This window comes from Perognathus longimembris, chromosome 2 (genome assembly GCF_023159225.1).
Source record: "Perognathus longimembris pacificus isolate PPM17 chromosome 2, ASM2315922v1, whole genome shotgun sequence".
Lineage (NCBI taxonomy): Eukaryota > Metazoa > Chordata > Mammalia > Rodentia > Heteromyidae > Perognathus > Perognathus longimembris.
The window spans coordinates 101,247,045-101,266,321 of NC_063162.1; the positions used below are offsets into that span (position 1 = coordinate 101,247,045).

The 19,277-nt window shown below is 37.3% G+C and overlaps 1 protein-coding gene across 1 annotated transcript in view; it reads left to right on the plus strand.

The window, feature by feature from the left end:
• Positions 1-19,277, plus strand: part of Cog5 (component of oligomeric golgi complex 5) — a 204,912-nt gene that overhangs the window by 78,464 nt on the left and 107,171 nt on the right. Inside the window, exon 7 of the mRNA XM_048339804.1 lies at positions 4,156-4,286. Coding sequence (XP_048195761.1) covers positions 4,156-4,286 — 131 coding nt within the window. The remainder of the gene's footprint in view (positions 1-4,155; positions 4,287-19,277) is intronic.

Genomic DNA, 19,277 nt, shown 5'->3' on the forward strand with positions numbered 1-19,277 from the left:
GACTGCCTAGAAATGTACACATTTTATAACGTATGATCATCTGTTCTTCAAGATCTTTTTCTATCCTACCCTCATCAGAAAGGGAGGAATTAGCAACTAATGCCCTAGTATGAAAATAATAGCTTACTTCTATATAGCTTTTAAGTATGTTTTGAAAACATTCTTTATGTATGTCATCTTATTTATCCATGCATCTTTCTCTGTTTGATTTGAATATAGTTATTTTAATTGTCATTTTTACAAAGGTTAAGTGACTTTTCTTGAGTCATATAATCACCTTTTTCTAGTTCAACATTTATTTAATTCATCTTCTGAAATAATGTACCTGTTTCTGTAAGTAGAAATAAATTTCTAGTTAAAAGATACTTTGGGGACTGGGAACATAGCTCAGTGACACCATACTTAGCATGCTTAAGGCCTTGAGTTTGATCCCCAGTTCCAAGAAAAAAAAGTGTTTTAAAGATCTTAAATGTGTTTGAGTGTTTACAATTCATTTTATATAAAGATTAATTTCAGGGCTGGGAATATGGCCTACTGGTAAAGTGCTTGCTTTATATACATGAAGTCCTGGGTTCAATTCCTCAGTACCACACATATAGAAAAAGCCAGAAATGGTGCTGTGGCTCAAGTGGTACAGTGCTAGTAGCCTTGAGCAAAAAGAAGCCAGGAACAGTGCTCAGGCCTTGAGTTCAAGCCCAAGGACTAGCACACAAAAAAAGATAATTTCAGTGGTTGTGAGAGAAGTTTAACTGGTTTCCACACATTGACTTGTGAATTTTCTCTTATATGAAGTTAATTTAATACCCTGTTATTTACCCAGTGGAAGCTATATTTATATATTTTCATGCTAACCCTTAAATCTGTTTCACTTATTATAAATACTCCCTCCTTTATTTTTAAATTTTTTATCTTTATTGAAAAGGTGATGAGCATGGGAGTTATAGTTATATAAGTAAGGTAATGATTACATTTCCTTTGGTATTATTTATTTATTGTCAGAGTGTTGTACAGAGGGGTTACAGTTTCATATGTAAGGTAGTGAGTACATTTCTTATCCCACTTGTTACCTCCTCCCTCATTTTCTCCCACATTCCCCCGCCCCAGTTGTACAATTGGTTTACAGCATATTGTCTTGTATTGCTGGTGTATTGATTGCCCTTTTACCCTTTGCCTCTCCATTTTGATATTCTCCTTCCCTTCCCTAGTTCCAATAAATGTATATACAATACATGGGGAAGACAAAAGGCAAAGGCATAATTCACATGGTACAACAATGATAAACCACTTATTTCCATAATGGAGTTCATTTCGCTTAGCATCTTCTTATGTGTTCATATGTACATAGCTATTGAACTGTTGTGATCCTCTGCTAGGACTATCCTAGATATTTACTATTACCAATGAGGGAAACCATAGAGTCTATGGGCTAGGGATATGGCTTAGCGGTAGAGTGCTTGCATGCATGAAGTCCTGTGTAGACTCATGCCCTGAGTCTATGCCCCAGGACTGGGTGGGGGGAAAAAGCAACATGGTGGTCATTATAGTTTTTTAAAAATTGGTAAAATATGGAACCAACCCAGATGCCCCTCAATAGATGAATGGGTCAAGAAATTGAGATTTCACTCCGTGAAGTCTGAGGCACTATGTATGGCCAGAAATTTGACAGCCTTTTCAGTAATCTTTCCTCTAGGATAAGTCTTAGGTCCTATTTGCAAACCAATGATTGTGGAAGTACAACTAGTGGTAACTACTATATAATTGCCCTTTATATTGTTTCCTTTTTCCTCTAATTCAATGTAGATCTGTTCAGTCTGTAGATACTTGAGTACTACTGGGTGGTTAGTTAACTTTGTATTGGATTTTTCCCCCCCTAGTACTGGAGCTTGGACTCAGGGCTGTGCACTGCCCTTGGCTTCTTTTTGCTCAAGGCTAACACTCTACCACTTGAGCCACAGTGCCACTTCTGGCTTTTTCTGTTTATGTGGTGCTGAGGAATCAGACCTATGGCTTCATGCATGCAAGGCAAGCACTCTACCACTAAGCCATATTCTCAGCCCCTGTTGGATGTTTTAATGTAGTTTGTCCTAGGTAGTATGTTGTAACCAAACTTAAATAAACTATGATATATGTAAGTGCTAGGGCTAAATAAGAAGACTAAATATTAAGAAATGGTTCTAATTGGAGAATATAGGGAAAAAATTGGTATCCTATCAATTGAAAAATGATGTAATGTTCTATTTGGATAAATTTGATTGTGTGTGTGTGTGTGTGTGTGTGTGTGTGTGTGTGTGTGCACATGTGCTAAGATACTGGGGCTTGAACTCAGGCCTTGTATTCTTTTTAAAAATTATTATTGTAATTTTACTATCTGTAAGTAGTTGACCAAAGGAGTTACAACTCAGCATGTCAGTTTATGAGTACAGAGCATCTTGATCAGAGTCATCCCTTTCATCATTCTCCATCTTATCCAACAATGCCCAACCCCACCCATCCTCTCAATATTCTTTTGGTCTGAGACTGGGTCTCAAACTTGGTCCCTGGTATGGCTGGCACTCTACTAATTGAGCCATAGCTTCAACCCCTCAATTTTCAGAGCTTCAGTTTCATATATATATATACTGAATATTATGACTGCATTCCATCCCCCTTCTTCTCTTAAGTGGATCCCTTCCCTTTGACTTCACCCTCCTCCCCAGATTTATTTCAATCTGACGTGTGTGTGTGTGTGTGTGTGTGTGTGTTTGTGTGTGTGTGTTTGTGTGTGTGTGTTGGTCCTATGGCTTGAACTCAGGGTCTGGGCTAGAAGGCTAGAGCTTTACCACTTTAGCCACTGCCTTACTTCTGGCAATTTTTGGTGGTTAATTGGAGATAAGACTCTCATGGACTTTCTTCCCAGGCTGGTTTCAAACCTGATCCTCAGACCTCAGCCTCCTGAGTAACTGGGTAGATAGGATTACAGGCACAAGCCACTGGTATCTTGCTCTGAATTGGATATGTTTTAATGTAGTTTATTGACATCGCTTTGAACTAAAAATAATAATTTCCATCATTGCTTTACTAACTGTATCTTACTTGGAATATTTAGCTTGAAGGTAAAGTTATTAAAAGAGGGCTGGGGATATAGCCTAGCGGCAAGAGCACTTGCCTCGTGTACATGAAGCCCTGGGTTCAATTCCCCAGCACCACATACATAGAAAATGGCCAGAAGTGATGCTGTGGCTCAAGTGGCTCAAGCCTTGAGCAAAAATAAGCCAGGGACAGTGCTCAGGCCCTGAGTCCAAGGCCCAGGACTGGCCCCCCCCCCCAAAAAAAAAAGTTATTAAAAGAAAATTTTTGGAAACTGTTTAAGAATACAGGCTTTAAAAGGAATTGTAATGATATTAAGTGAAATGAACTACAAGATTTGGAAATTAGTGGTTTATATTTGTTGTCGTTATTTCCAATGTACCCTATAAAATTATGCCTTTTTCTTTTGCCTTTCTTCCCCATGGCTTTACCCCTGTTGTCACTGTAACTGACTTTGGTACACTGGATATTGTATGTACATTTATCAGAACTAGGGAAGGGGATCACCAAAATGGAGAGATGAAGGGCAAAAAGTGAACCAATGCAACGGCAATACTTATAAAGACAATATGCTGTACAACTTAGGGGAGGAGGGGAAAGAACCAGGGAGGGGTCAAGAGTGGGAGAAAACTGGAGGAGATAAAAAGTTTGATAAGAAATGTATTTACTACCTTATGTATGTAACTGTTACTCCAACTCTGTACATTACTTGACAATAAAAAAATATGATATAGGGGCTGGGGATATGGCCTAGTGGCAAGAGTGCTTGCCTCATATACATGAAGCCCTGGGTTCAATTCCCTAGTACCGCATATACAGAAAACGGCCAGAAGTGGCACTGTGGCTGAAGTGGTAGAGTGCTAGGCTTGAGCAAAAAGAAGCTAGGGACAGTGCTCAGGCCCTGAGTCCAAGCCCCAGGACTGGCAAAAAAAAAAAAAAAAAAAGCAAAACCAAAAAATATGATATAAAAAATAAAATATAAAAAGAGAATTTTGTTCAGTAGCAAATTTGTACTATTGAAGAGGTTGCTATTTAAAGAGTACATGATATTTATTTAGTTTTAAATGATAAAATCTTTTTTTTTTATAGATTATCTGTCTCAAGGAATAGATCTTTCTGGGATAGAAGTAATAGAAAATGATCTACTTTTTATTGCAAGAGCTCGACTTGAAGTGGAAAATCAAGCTAAACGTCTGCTAGAACAGGGTGTGGAGACTCAGGTAACTAAAAAAGAAATCACCTGTTTAATTTTAAGCACATTAGAATACAAATGACTATGTTTTTAAAAAATACAATTATATATATGACTAAATTATGTTACCGAACAGCTATATCTGAAATTAAATTGGAGAAGTAGAATATGCTTAAATACTGGAAAGTGTATTTGAACTGTTCTGATATATTTAATTTAAAAATAGACCTGAAGATCTCTAATATATAACATATGTAATGTGAAATCTATTTTCATGTGATAAGTGTATATATATAATAATTGCAGTATGTCTTTTTTGTTCAAGACATCCTTTCAGTAACCCAATAAAGTTATTATTGTAATTGCATTTTGTTAAAGACAATGGGGCTAGTAAATGAGGTTATTGGATCCAAACTTTAATGGTCCTAGGTCTAGAAAATTGAATCCTTAACCAGTGGCATACTTAAAAAAATGCGTTGTGATTTCTCCTATGGTACTGTTTCTCCTTGCTTAATTTTCTGTTGATGTATTATAATCAACAAATTAGGGGTTGGAATAAAGCATTTGTAAGAGTCTAGGTTTGGTTTGGTTTTTAGCAAGATTTCAAGAATAAAACAAATAGAAAAACAAAAATCAAACTTAAAAAATAAATAGGAATTGTGTCATTTCTACATTTGTGTTATACTTTAATATTTGGGCCTATGTAGTTATCAATATTAAGGATTTTTTTATATTTTTAGCCAGGAATGTCATTTTGTTTATTTTTATTGCATAAAATTAATATTGTTAGTGTTAAATAATATTGTTAGTGTTGTAAGTACTATTTAAATAATAACAGTGCTTATTTTATGATTCCTAAGTAGGAATCATAAAATAGAAAATTAGTTGTCATTTACATCACATAATGAAAAGCAAACATGATATATGTATATATGTATATATGTATAAATCAAAACCATAGTGAGAAAAAAGACATTATGGGCTTTCCTATAGATCCAGCTTTCCTCTTTCCCTTATCTAATTTTACTTGAAATCAGTTTCATCTTTATAAAATTCATGCCAATTATGTTTTAAATTATGAGAATAAAATTTTTAGACTGTTTAAAAGTAAGTTTTCTCTTTACATTGTAAATGAGACACATTTTGAGATCCTTGAAAGATAGGAAGAAAACTCCTTAAAGAGACTGTGTTTCAATTAAATAAGAAAGAACAGTTTCCATCCTAGGGAGTGACTGCTAGGTTTAAATTTGTACCCTCTCTCCTATATACATTATATCTTTTGGGGATTTTAGACTGGAAAGTGATTGCGATTTGTGGTCCCTTTCTTAATGTGGTTGCTTTCATTTCCTAAAACCTTTGTTTTTCCTATATATTCATCTAAGATTTAGGCAATATCAGTGTCTGCAAAATTTTCATATATTAAATTCAACGTTTGATATACCGCCTCGAGTATGGGTCTATTATCCTAGCATTCTTAATTTTTTCCATCTTTTTTGTGATACTGAGGTTTGAACTCAAGCTTTGTGCTTGTTAGGCAGTTGCTCTACTATTTGAGCTAAGCATGAGACCTTTCTACTCTGGTGATTTTTGAGATCGGACTTCCCTTTTTCCCTGGACTGGCCTGAACCATATTCTTCCTTCTTAGGCCTTCTGCATGTATAAAATGACAAGTGTGTACCAACACTCTCATCACTTCGATTCTGTTGTTGTTGTTTGCCAGTTCTGGGGCTTGAACTTGGGGCCTGACCACTGTCTGTCCCTAGCTTCTTTTTTTTTTTGGCCAGTCCTGGGCCTTGGGCTCAGGGCCTGAGCACTGTCCCTGGCTTCTTTTTGCTCAAGGCTAGCACTCTGCCACTTGAGCCACAGCGCCGCTTCTGGCCGTTTTCTGTATATGTGGTGCTGGGGAATTGAACCTAGGGCCTCGTGTATCCGAGGCAGGCACTCTTGCCACTAGGCTATATCCCCAGCCCTGTCCCTAGCTTCTTTTTGCTCAAGGCGAGCACTCTACCACTGAGCCACAGTGCCACTTCTGGATTTTTCTACATGGGTGGTGTTGAGGAATTGTACCAAGGGCTTCATGTATGTAAGGCAGGCATTCTACCACTAGGCCATATTCCCAGCCCCATCACTTTGTTGAGATGAAGTTTTATGGACTTCTTTTTTTTTTTTTTTTTGGCCTGGGTTAGCTTTGAACTATGACCCTCCCCAATCTGAGCCGTTATGTAGCTGGGATATTAGGGATATCCCACCATGCTCCTCATGTATTCTTGTGAATTTTTTGCCTGAATGGCCTCAAACTACTAATTTTCCCTGTCTCTGCCTCCTGAGTAGCTAGGGTTGTAGGGGCAAGAAGCTAGCACCTGGCCTACTCTCTCTTTCTTTGTTTCTATTATCATTGCTGTTTATTATCATGATTAGCATTTGGTCATGTCTATCCTATCTCATTCTTGTTGACCATGGAGTTCTATTTTTTCCTTGCCTTCTCATTTATTTCAATTATAACACATAATTGTTTTATTCATGTAAAGTCTCAATCTTTTATTCAGAACATCTTTTGTCTTTACTAGTAGTTTTCTATTCTGTCAGTCATATTTCTGTTCTCTTTTCTGGGTCTAGTCTTTTTCTGTATTAAATTGATTTCAGATCTGGCTGCTTCTTCTAGCTAGTGATTCCTTAGCATGCCTAAAAATTTCTGGAAGCACTTTTTAAAATGTAGCTGAGCCTAATACCCAAAGTTTGTGATTCATTTAAGTCTGAAATAAAGGACCACTGCTTTTAATGTTAACCTCAAATTCTTTTACCCTTATGTTTCTACTAAGTCTGCAAAGCAAAATGGCATCTGAGGGTCATTGAACATCTATTCCTGATTTTGCTTCCATGCCAAGGCTATTCAGTGCTGTTTAAAAACAAAACAAAAACCAGACAACTGCAAGATTAATATAATTAAAATTTATGTTTCTTAAATGCAGCTGGGATCACATTACTTTTCAATATGCCCAGTTCCCTTTTTCATTTCGCAAATGGTTATTTCAAATCTTCTTTTATTCATTGTAAGCCTTCAGTGCAGTCCCTTTTTTTATGGACATATATGATATTGTTTCACTCTTTCAAAGAAAACCAAGGCCATGAGACATGAGTTTTATTCAACTGCCTGGAGACTTCATTCTCAAAGATGCCACTTCATCTGGTCATTTACCTTTCTTACCAAAGCCTGATTTCATACCATCCTTAATGTGGTAATCCTGAACTTAGTCTTATGCTTCTCTGAATCTTCAGTATTTCTGCTTTTAGCAGCATATAATGATACTCAAGTTCTTCCCACATTTGAAGAAAGGAGTCTTTGATGTTAACCGATTGTTTACATGGCTTTTAACTTTCTCTGTAGCTATTTCTAGTCTCTTTACTTCACAACTAAATGATTTGGAAGAGTGCTCTTACTGCCTCCATTTTTTTTTACTCTATTTTTTAAAATTTATTTATTCATTTTTTATTTTTTAAAATTTTTATTTTCAAACTGATGTACAGAGAGGTTACAGTTTCACAGGTTAGGCATTGGATACATGTCTTATACTGTTTGTTACCTCTTCCCTCATCCCCCCTCCCCCCCATGAGTTGTTCAGTTCATTTATACTCAACAGTTTTGCAAGTATTGCTTTTGTAATCGTTTGTCTTTTTTACCCTGTGTCAATTTTAGTATTCCCTTTTTCAGTTTCCTAGTTCTAATACCAGTATACACGGTTTCCAATATACTCAGATAAGATACAGAGGTAGTGCAGGTACACCACAGAAAGGGGATACAAGAAGATCATCAATAATAGAAGCTACGGTTACAGATAGCACGTTGAAAGTAGTTACAACAGTGATATAACAGTTGTTTCCATAACCTGGAGTTCATTTCACTTAGCATCATCTTATGTGTTCATAAGGGTATAGCTATTGGGCTCTTGTGATCCTCTGCTGTGACTTGCCTAAACCTGTGCTAATTATTCCCTATGAAGGAGACCATAGAGTTCATGTTTCTTTGGGTCTGGCTCACTTCACTTAGTATAATTTTTTCCAAGTCCTTCCATTTCCTTACAAATGGGGCAATGTCATTCTTTCTGATAGAGGCATAAAATTCCATTGTGTATATGTACCACATTTTCCTCATCCATTCGTCTACTGAGGGGCATCTGGATTGGTTCCATATTTTAGCTATGACAAATTGTGCTGCAATGAACATTGTTGTGCTGGTGGCTTTAGTGTGTTCTTGTTTGTGGTCTTTTGGGTAGATGCCCAAAAGTGGGGCTGCTGGGTCATAGGGTAGCTCTATGTTTAGCCTTCTGAGGAATCTCCATACCGCTTTCCAGAGTTGCTGAACCAGCTTACATTCCCACCAACAATGAATTAGGTTTCCCTTTTGTCCACATCCCCTCCAACATTTGTTATTGTTAGTTTTCTTGATATAGGACATTCTTACTGGGGTGAGATGGAATCTCAATGTTGTTTTGATTTGCATTTCTTTTATGGCCAGTGATGTAGAGCACCTTTTCATATGTCTCTTGGCCATTCTCATTTCCTCATCAGAGAAGTGCCTCCATTTCTTGACCTCTCAGGTAGCCACCATTTTATTCTGGTTCCTAATATACACTCATAAGCTATATTCAATTATGTCACTAGTGACCACTGAATTTCCCAAAAGATAGTCTTTTTTACTTTTCTCAGAATTTTTTTTTATTGTCAAAGTGATGTACAGAGAGGTTACAATTTCATACATTTGGCCTTGGGTACATTTCTTGTACTCTTTGTTACGTCCTCCCTCATTCCCCCCGTCCCCTTCCCCTTTTCCTCTCCCCCCCATGAGTTGTTCAGTTGGTTTACACCAAATGGTTTTACAAGTATTGCCTTTGTAGTCGTTTGTCTTTTTATCCTTTGTCTCTCGATTTTGATATTCCTTCACTTTCCTAATTCTAATACCAGTATATACAGTTTCCAATGTACTCAGAAAAGATACAGTGATAGTGTGGGCACAGCCACAGGAAGGGGATACAAGAGGATCATCAACAATAGAAGCTATGGTTTCACATGGCATGTTGAAAGTAATTACAACAGTGATATAACAGTCGTTTCCATAACATGGAGTTCATTTCACTTAGCATCATCTTATGCATTCTTAAGGGCATAGCTATTAGGCTCTTGTGATCTTCTGCTGTGACTACCCTAAACCCATTCAACTTCTTTTTTTTTTTTTTTTTTTTGGCCAGTCGTGGGCCTTGGACTCAGGGCCTGAGCACTGTCCCTGGCTTCTTCCCGCTCAAGGCTAGCACTCTGCCACTTGAGCCACAGCGCCGCTTCTGGCCGTTTTCTGTATATGTGGTGCTGGGGAATCGAACTTAGGGCCTCGTGTATCCGAGGCAGGCACTCTTGCCACTAGGCTATATCCCCAGCCCCCCCATTCAACTTCTTGATACCCTCTACTCTTGTACTTCATTCCCAAATATTCCCTGATTTCTTTTTTTTTTTCTTTCATGACATTGCTGTTTTAAATTTCATTTTTATTTTATTTATTTTTCTGAACTTCTTCAATGTTTGCACTTCCTCTTTCTGACCTTTTTTTTTTTTTTTTTCTTTGCTAGTCATGGGACTTGGTATTCAGGGCCTGAGCACCATCCCTTGCTTCTTTTGCTCAAGGCTAGCACTCTACCTTTTGAGCCACAAGCCATTTAAGGCTTTTACTGTTTATGTGGTGCTGAGGAATCGAACCCCCCAGGGCTTCATGCATGGTAGACAAGCACTCTACTGATAAGCCATATTACCAGCCCCTGACCTTTTTGTTTTTACTCTTAATTTTCAGTAATGATATTATGCCTTCCAATTTGCTGACAATTTTCAAGTCTCAACTTGAACCTCAATCTGGACTTCTTTTTTAAATTTGAAATCTGTATACATGAGTGCCTCAGGATGCTTGCATTGATTAATGTTTTCTTAAAAACAACAGAAGCTACTTAGCCAATTTTAGTTAACAGGTATTCATTATAGGCTATAAGATGGAGGGCTCAAGTAAAAGCCATATACTGTGTGTGTGGGGGGGGGGTGTTTGCGCGCGCGTGCGTGCGCACGTGTGTGCATGCATTTGTTAACTGTTAAAGAGAATCATAGTTCACTTGGGTTTGGAAGCTAGTTTAGCATTCAGAATTGAACAGGTTGGGCCAGGATTGCTCTTCTGCCTATGTTTTGACTATTTTTCCACAGTTGATTACTTCCAAGCTATGCAGCATCAGATAGGATCCAGATCAACAAAATCAATTACCTCTATTGTGCTTTTTACTCTCAGGAAGCTAAGATATGGACATTAGAGCCTGTTAGGACAAATAGAGAAAAATGTACATACTTCCATGACCAAACTTAGAAAACAACAAAAGTAGGAAAGGTATAGCCTTTGCCTTCTAAATGTCACACAGAGCTGGGAGTGTGGCTACAGCAGTAGAGTGGCAAGTCCCTGAGGCAAACCTTAGTACCAAACAAAAGTCACACAGATGCCTCTGGGTAACATAACCTAAGTTTATATGAAACGTTTATTACCTAAGATACTCAGACACAAGAGCAACCTTCTCAGAATATTAAGAAACATAGCTGTGTTTTTTATATATATTTTCCTGTGTTCACTAACTTCAGCAGAGCCGCACCATTCACCTAGTAAACAGGGGCTAGACACCTACACTTTCTGCTGTGGAGAGGAGCAGCCTCAGGCAATATGCAAGTGAATTCCATGACATTGTGCCATTATTAACAAAATAATGAGTCAAGTAGTTGTGAGAGCCAACTTTCTGTTTCTTGAGTCCTTACTTGGTGAAAGGAGCAAAGGAGCTCTCTGGAGTGCCTTTAATAAGGGAACAAATCCTATTCATAGGTTTTGTTTTGTTTTTTTGCCAGTCCTGGGCCTTGGACTCAGGGCCTGAGCACCGTCCCTGGCTTCTTTTTGCTCAAGACTAACACTCTACCACTTGAGCTACAGTGCCACTTCTGGCCGTTTTCTATATATGTGGTGCTGGGGAATCGAACCCTGGGCTTCATGTATATGAGGCAAGCACTCTTGCCACTAGGCCAGATTCCCAGCCCATGTTCATAGGGTTCTATCTTCCTCCAAATACCCCACTTCCTAATAGTAATCATTCTGGACTTTAGGATTTCTACTTGTGAGTTTGGAGAGCAACACCAGCGTTCAGGCCAAACCAGCTTGCTAGATCATTTTCCTAACAGGAGAAAATGTACTAAGGTACTAACATTCAGGTTTAATTCACACAATTTGCTGTGCTTCTTATCTGTAAATTGATGCTTGCATATGTAAAATCATTTATTTCTGAATTTAATTATGTGCAATCTGTCTTCTTCAGATCTTTTTTTCTGAATTATTTTCATAAAGTCTGGTTTTTGGATTTGTAGACCTAAAAGTATGAAACCCCTAATCTGTAATGTCAATGGGATAATTCTTGGGAAGCAAGTATCAGAAAAAGAATTGATATTTGGAGGCTAGTTCTTTTTCTTGGAGAGCAGCAAGACAGATGTCATCAGCTGTGAGAACATACAGTGTAGGAATTAGGATTGAAGCATCTTTTATTGGATGCCTGGTCTTCCCTAGGCTTTATGTTGCTTTATGTTTGTTATCTCAATTACAGTATCACATAATTGTCCACATTCTATATAGTTAAACAAGCTAAGACATGGGAAAGTTAGGAAAGTAGCTAAAGATTCTAGTGCTGGCTTGTGGTGGAATCATCTGGTTTATTCTGATCATTGTGAAATTATTCCACAGTTTGTGCAGCAGTTTATATTGAAAGGGAATTTTTAAAATATAATTTTATTGTTATCATTAAGGTGTTGTACAAAGGGCATCACAATTTAGATTATGCATACATTTCTCCTTTGAATAATGTTGCCCCTTTCTTCACTTTTCCCCAGTTCCCCACTCCAGGTTTTGCCCACTAGTTGCAGAGTTCATTTTCCATAATGTGTATACTGAATATGGGAAACAAAAAAAACAAAACGACAACTTTTTGTTTTCTATGGGCTTTCTCTTCTTCCCAATCTCCATGTTGCTCTAGCATGTTCCCTTAATTTCTGTTTCACAGAGAGGCTTTTCCCACCACTTGCTCAGCATGTTATCATTATTTTTTTTTTTTGGCCAGTCCTGGGCCTTGGACTCAGGGCCTGAGCACTGTCCCTGGCTTCTTCCCACTCAAGGCTAGCACTCTGCCACCTGAGCCACAGCGCCCCTTCTGGCGGTTTTCCATATATGTGGTGCTGGGGAATCGAACCGAGAGTTTCATGTGTTGGAGGCAAGCACTCTTGCCACTAGGCCATATTCCCAGCCCAGCATGTTATTTTTTGTTTATTTTGTAATACCTTATCTTGTTGGTTTTTCCATTTTAATATCATCATTGTGTCCCTTTAACTAGTCCGTTGCTGTGGGCATTTCAAGATTGACTTTATTTTCTATTTTTTTGGTCAGTTATGGTGTTTGAACTCTAGGCCTGGGCCCTGTCCCTGAGCCCTCAGCTCAAGGCTAGTACTCTACCACTTGAGCCACAGAGCCACTTCCAGTTTTCTGGTGGTTAATTGGAGATAAGAGTCTCAGGGCCTTTCCTTCCCGGGGTGGCTTTGAACCCAAATCCTCAGACCTCAGCCTCCTGAATAGCTAAGATTACAGGCTTGAGCCACTGGGACCAAGCAAGGATTGACTTTTATGCTGCTGATCCTATGATCTTTCTCCAAGTTTTTCACATCTTCTTTTTTAAATATTTTCTCCATTTCTTTCCTTCTTTCCTTCCTTCTTTCCTTCCTTCCTTCCTTCCTTCCTTCCTTCCTTCCTTCCTTCCTTCCTTCCTTCCTTCCTTCCTTCCTTCCTTCCTTCCTTCCTTCCTTCCTCTTTCCTCTCTCCTTCCTTCTCTCTCCCCCTCTCTCCCTCTCTCCTTCCTTCCATTTTGTATTGAAGCTGGAACACAGGCCATGGTGCTCTCTTTTGCTCAAGACTAGGGCTCTTAGAACTTGAGTTGTTTTTTCTGGTTAATTGGAGCCTCATGGACTCTTCAGCTTATATTGGCATCAAGCTATGATCAACTTCAATCCTCAGATCTCAGCCTCCCGAGTTACTACCTAGAATTATAGGCATTAGCCTCTGGTACCTAGCTCCAGTTCTTATTAAAATATATACTTCAGCCTTTATCTATTTCATTCTCAAGTTGTAGATTTCAATCAATCAGGTATTATAGCTATGTAATTAGTATTATAAATGAAAACTAAAGGGGCTGGGGATATAGCCTAGTGGCAAGAGAGCCTGCCTCGGATACAGGAGGCCCTAGGTTCGATTCCCCAGCACCACATATACAGAAAACGGCCAGAAGCGGCGCTGTGGCTCAAGTGGCAGAGGGCTAGCCTTGAGCGGGAAGAAGCCAGGGACAGTGCTCAGGCCCTGAGTCCAAGGCCCAGGACTGGCCAAAAAAAAAAAAAAAAAAAAAGAAAACTAAAAATAGAATTAATCTGTGTGTGTGTGTGTGTGTGTGTGTGTGTGTGTGTGTGTGTGTGTGTTGTGCTGGTCTTGGGGCTTAAACTTAGGACCTGGGTGCCTCCCTTCAGGTTTTTTTGTTTTCTTTATTTTTTGTAAATCCAAGTTAGTGCTCTACTACTTGAGTACAGCTCTACTTAGTGCTTTTTGTTTTTGGTGGCTAATTGGAGATAAGAGTTTCATGGACTTTACTGCTTGAGCTGGCTGCCTTTGAATCTTGACCTCAGAGCTTACCCTGTGAGCCACCAACCTCTGGCTATAGTTATGTAATTTTGAAGTACTTATTATGTTCATTAATATACTCTTAAGTGGTTTACAAGCTCATATCCTAAACAATGAGGAAGTTTTTTTTTAAGTTATGTTATCACTTTTGTTCAATAATCAGTTTCTGGCATTCATTTGATATCCCAATGTTGATGTCTCTCCTGTGTTGAGTGTGTAGTTGGTGACCATCATTTTCAATATTAGATAATTTTAAAAGTTAACTAGGTGGCTGGGAATGTGGCTTAGTGGAAGAGTGCTTGCTTCGCATATATGAAGCCCTGGGTTCGATTCCTTAGCACCTCATATATAGCAAAAGCCAGAAGTGGTGCTGTGGCAAAAGTGGTAGAATGCCTTGAGCAAAAAGAAGCCAAGAACATGCTCAGGTCCTAGAGTTCAAGCCCCAGGACTGGCAAAAAAAAAAGAAAAAAAAGAAAGAAAGGAAAAGGAAAAAAAACCCTTAAATAGTAGTCTTTAATATTGTCTTTATCAATTGTAAAATCTTTCGTAGTTAAAACATTAGAAATTCTCCATTTTGTTATATCTTTAATGACTTTAGATGCTTTGACTGAATGCTATTAATTCAATGAGATCTTTTCAAATAAAAGCAAATTGTTAATGCATAATTAAATTATTTTAAAGAAAGAACCATGCAATTTCTGTCACTTGACTATATTATGCTTTGACTATACCTTGGTGATATGTTGTCAATTTTGTGTGTGTGTGTGTGTGAGAGAGAGAGAGAGACACACACACACACACACACACACACACACACACACACACACACACACACACAATGGGGTTTAACCTTCGAGCCTCATACTTTGTGGGCAAGTGTTCTCACTTAAGCCATACCCCAGACCTTTTTGGCTTAGTTATTTTTGGAATAGAGTCTTAAAGTTTTGCCTGGACAAGCCTAGACCTGTATTCTATTTATGGATTCTGAGTATTTGGATGACCAGTGTGCCAGCATGTCCATCTATTGGTTTAGATGAGGTCTCACAGATTTTTTCGCTCAAACAGGACTTGAACTACAATCCTCCAGATCTCCATTTCCCAAGGAAATGGGTTTACAAATGTGAGCTACCATATCTCATGATATGTTGTCGTTTCTGTTCTATTCTGTTCTGTTCTGTTCTGTTCTGTTCTGTCATTGCCACTATGCTGTGAGTATTTGCCTTTCCCCAATTATATGTAGATATTACTTGTTGATGTTAGGAAGTGGACCTTTGAGAAGTAGTTAGGTCATGAGGAGGAGCACTTATGAATAGGATTATTTCTCTTGTAAAAAACTTTCTCCATGTTTCCCCAACCTTTCTCTGTCATTGTGTTCCTCATTTTACTGAGCATAGATTACATGAGAACGATATCCTTGTACAAATCAGAAAATGTGCTTCACCAGATACTCCATCTGTTAGGACCATAGTTTGAACTTCCCAGCTTCCAGAACTATAGAAATTAAGTTTCTTTTGTTGATAAGTCACCTAGTTTATGATGTATAGTTTTAGCAATTGAAATAGTATAAAACAATAACCATTCCTCATTATCAAAAACAACTGTTTAATAAAAATTTAGTGCAGTTTTTTTAGCATCCCTTTCAAACCAAACTTGTTTTAGTAAGTGTAGATAACCTGTTTGAACATTAGACTGTTTTCCTAATTCATTGCATAAGTGTGCTGTATTCATTTATAGGTTTTAAATAGCTTTGTAGCTTTGCAAAATCCCTACTACAGTATTACAGAATTTCTATTTTCGAAGACATGAGTTAAATGAATGCTTAGATACAGAGGAACTTTCTTCCTTCCTACATAAAAATATAAGCAATAAGTTATTTCTGTATGGAAAAGCCTTATAATGAAGCTTTATTGTTTATATAGGGAAAAAAGATCACTGTAGACATCCTTGTCGTTTTATAAGATTTTGGGAACACTGATGATTTGGAGCCCATCTTGTAGGGAAGCATAATATATCACAGTATTAAAAAAAAAATAACCAAAAAGATTGTATAATCAATCCTTGTGACAGCATGGGTCAGTTTATGCCAGCCACCTACGAAATTATCCTGACTCCTGTCTCTATTTTTTTTTTCCTTTTTGCTGACCCTCAGAATCTTTTGTTGACATTATGAAGAGAGAGATGGAAACAAGACAGACAGGAAGGCAGAGAAAGAGAGAGAGAGAAGAGATAAGAGAAAGAAAATACAGAGACAGAGAGGAACAGAAACAAAAAGAATACCATATGACCTTTTCTTTCCTTTTTTTCTTTCTGGATTGCAACAGATTCCATTACTTCAAGCTTTAACTAGCTTTCAAAAATAGGTGATAGAGATTTTGATCTGGATGAGTTCCTGCATCACCATAGATACCAGGCCCCCACAGTGAATTTATGACATTTTAATTAGTAAGATGGCTTTAACTTGTGAATTACAAGATTTCCCAGTAAATAAGTGCAGAATTCTGTAGAGATTTTTGTTGGATGAAGAAGACATACTTGATCATGTTTAGAGGTCATCAGGAAAGAGGGTCTCTGTTCAGCTCTTTCAGAGATTAGTACCTATCTGTAATCTCTTCTGTGCTAACTCTTACTAATGATATTAAACATCCAAGAACTTGTCTTTTCCCTAACACAGAAACTTCTCTAGATTAGCCCTAGGTTTTGGTGATAATCAGGTATCAGCCAAATATACCATGAAAACATTTTTGAGAATGCTTCTTTAAAATAACTAGGTAAAATTGAAATTGAACAGATAAATGTTCAACTGATAATAGTAACATACTATAGCTAGCATATAGTATTTTTTTAACATCTGTGATTGAAAATTCTGAATTTGTGTTAAATATGACCTATAAAAGTTAAACTCCTTTTCTTGTAGGTGGTGGGGCTTCAACTCACAGCCTAGGTGATGTCCCTGAGCCTTTTCACTCAAAGCTAGTGCTTTACCACATTAAGCCATGGCACCACTTCTGGTTTTCTGGTGGTTAATTAGAGATTAGTGTCCCGTGGACTTTCCTGTGAGCCGGCTTCACACCATGATCATCTGTTCTCAGACTCCTGAGTGGCTATTATTACAGGCATGAGCCACCAGTGCCTGGCCACGTTAACTGTTTTCTTTAGCTTCAGAAAGAAGTTCTGGCAAGATTGAACCCATCAGCTACATACTTCAATAAACAATATTTTTTCCAGTCTTTTCTCTTATAGCTTAACAAATGCCACTAGTGGACTGTGGCATTGCATTGTCAAGCTTTAAGAAATCTGGCTTTCTTATCTTTAGTTACTCCAGGTTTTTTGTTTTGTTTTTAGCTTGTTTTATAAACTCTAGGGCGGTAGAACTGTTTTCATCATTTGAGATTACAGAAACTTTTATATATTTGGTCCCAGTATTGTTTCTACCACTTAACTAAATACACAATTTTAATACTTTTTCTGATCGAGACAAAATATTAGTTTATCTTCATGGACTACATTAGGATAATTTGATACATGTATATTACACATAATTAAATCAGGATGATAACAATTCAGTGTCTTTAGACATGAATTATTTTGGGAGTTTTCTACTCTTCGTAATTTTGAAGTAAACCCTAGCTTTTTTTTAACCAAGACCCTATGTGCTATAAAAAAAAAAAATCAAACCCTCTTTCTGGCAGGCATTATGGTACATGCAGGTAATCTAAGCTACTCAGAAAGCTACAGGAGGGTTGGCATCTGAGGCCTATCATGGCAAAGACTAGCATATTTGCCTAGCAAGTATGAGGCGCTGAGTTCAATCCTCAGTACTGTCAAAAGAAAAAAAAAAGAAAAGAAAAACACTTTCTCTTGTCTGTGGTGCTTCCTCTCCTTTTTTACTTCTTTCTGACCCTTTCTCTCTACTTCCTAGTTTCTAGTGACCACTATTCCATTCATGTGCCTTATCCTTTATGTTTAAATATGACTGGAAATCAGTATTCTTATTTTAATTAGAAATTAGAGGTGTGTAAAGTAAAGCCCATGGCTGCTTTTTTTTTTTCCTTCTTTTTTGGTAGTGGTTAACCATCAGATTGCTTAATTTTTAATTTAAATTCATTTTTACCTGATATTAAAACAGCTGTATTAATATAGTAGATGTTTTGAAACATATATGCCTTGGGTGGTAGTTCACTCATGTTGAACATGACTATCTCTTTAAACATTTCTTAATTTCTTCTGGTCTGAATATCCAGATTTTCTTATGTCTATTTTTGCAATGTACAGTACCTTCTCTTTATTGTTCTGTCTACTTAGTACCTTAGTGTGTAGTACCATACTAGACTTTCTTGCTCCTGTTTAATTGTCTTTTATTTAACTTTCCATTAATCAAGGTTTTCTATTTCTTTCTAGCCCTTGCTCTCTCCAACCTTTGGTAAACCATTTTACTGTCATTTCCACATGTTTGGGGAATGACATAAAAGATATGCACAGGAGATCATATATTGCAAGCAAAATCTAAAATAATTTTGCATCTTATAAATTGCTTACTGCTGTAAACAATTGTATTATCTTGGTGAGCTTGTATTCCTTTCCTCTTTAAATGTTACCTTTTTCTCTCCCTGTTTTTTCCTTTTTTCTTTTGTGCAGTTTCCCCCTTACCATGTAACATGTCTCTATTTCTGTTTTATATGAATTAGTCCTTCATTACCTTCTATACCTATGTTATTTTCTCATTAACAAACCACAGAAACACTGCTTGTTCTGTTATTTTAGTGGCTATCTTGCAGTGTACACATACACTGTCTTTTAACCTAAGGGTTTTCTTGCATGATTGCTTTCTATAGTTTTCCAACTCATTGAATAATATTTCATTTCATTCTTCTCTGTGAATAGTTTTTCTTCAACTGCCTTAATTTTTATTATATTTTGTACAGAATGCCCATTGTTTTTAATTGCCCATGGGCTAACATTCAGTAGTGATTCTTCAGTCTGTATCTAATTGTTTCTCTTCCTCAAAAAAATTGTCCAAATTTGTGTATGAATAATTCTATACAGTTTTCAGTTTACATACCTGGACTTTAATTACAATAGTAAAACCATTTTTTTCCCCCTGTGGTTCAGGAAATGATTGAAAACCCATGCAGCCTCTTTGGGTTACTACAGACTAATTTGTGTTTTCCATGGATTTATATAATTGAAGTTATACACTGTTACTCCTTTTATCTAGGCTTCATTAAGTCACAGACTGAGATTCATATGAGTTATTGC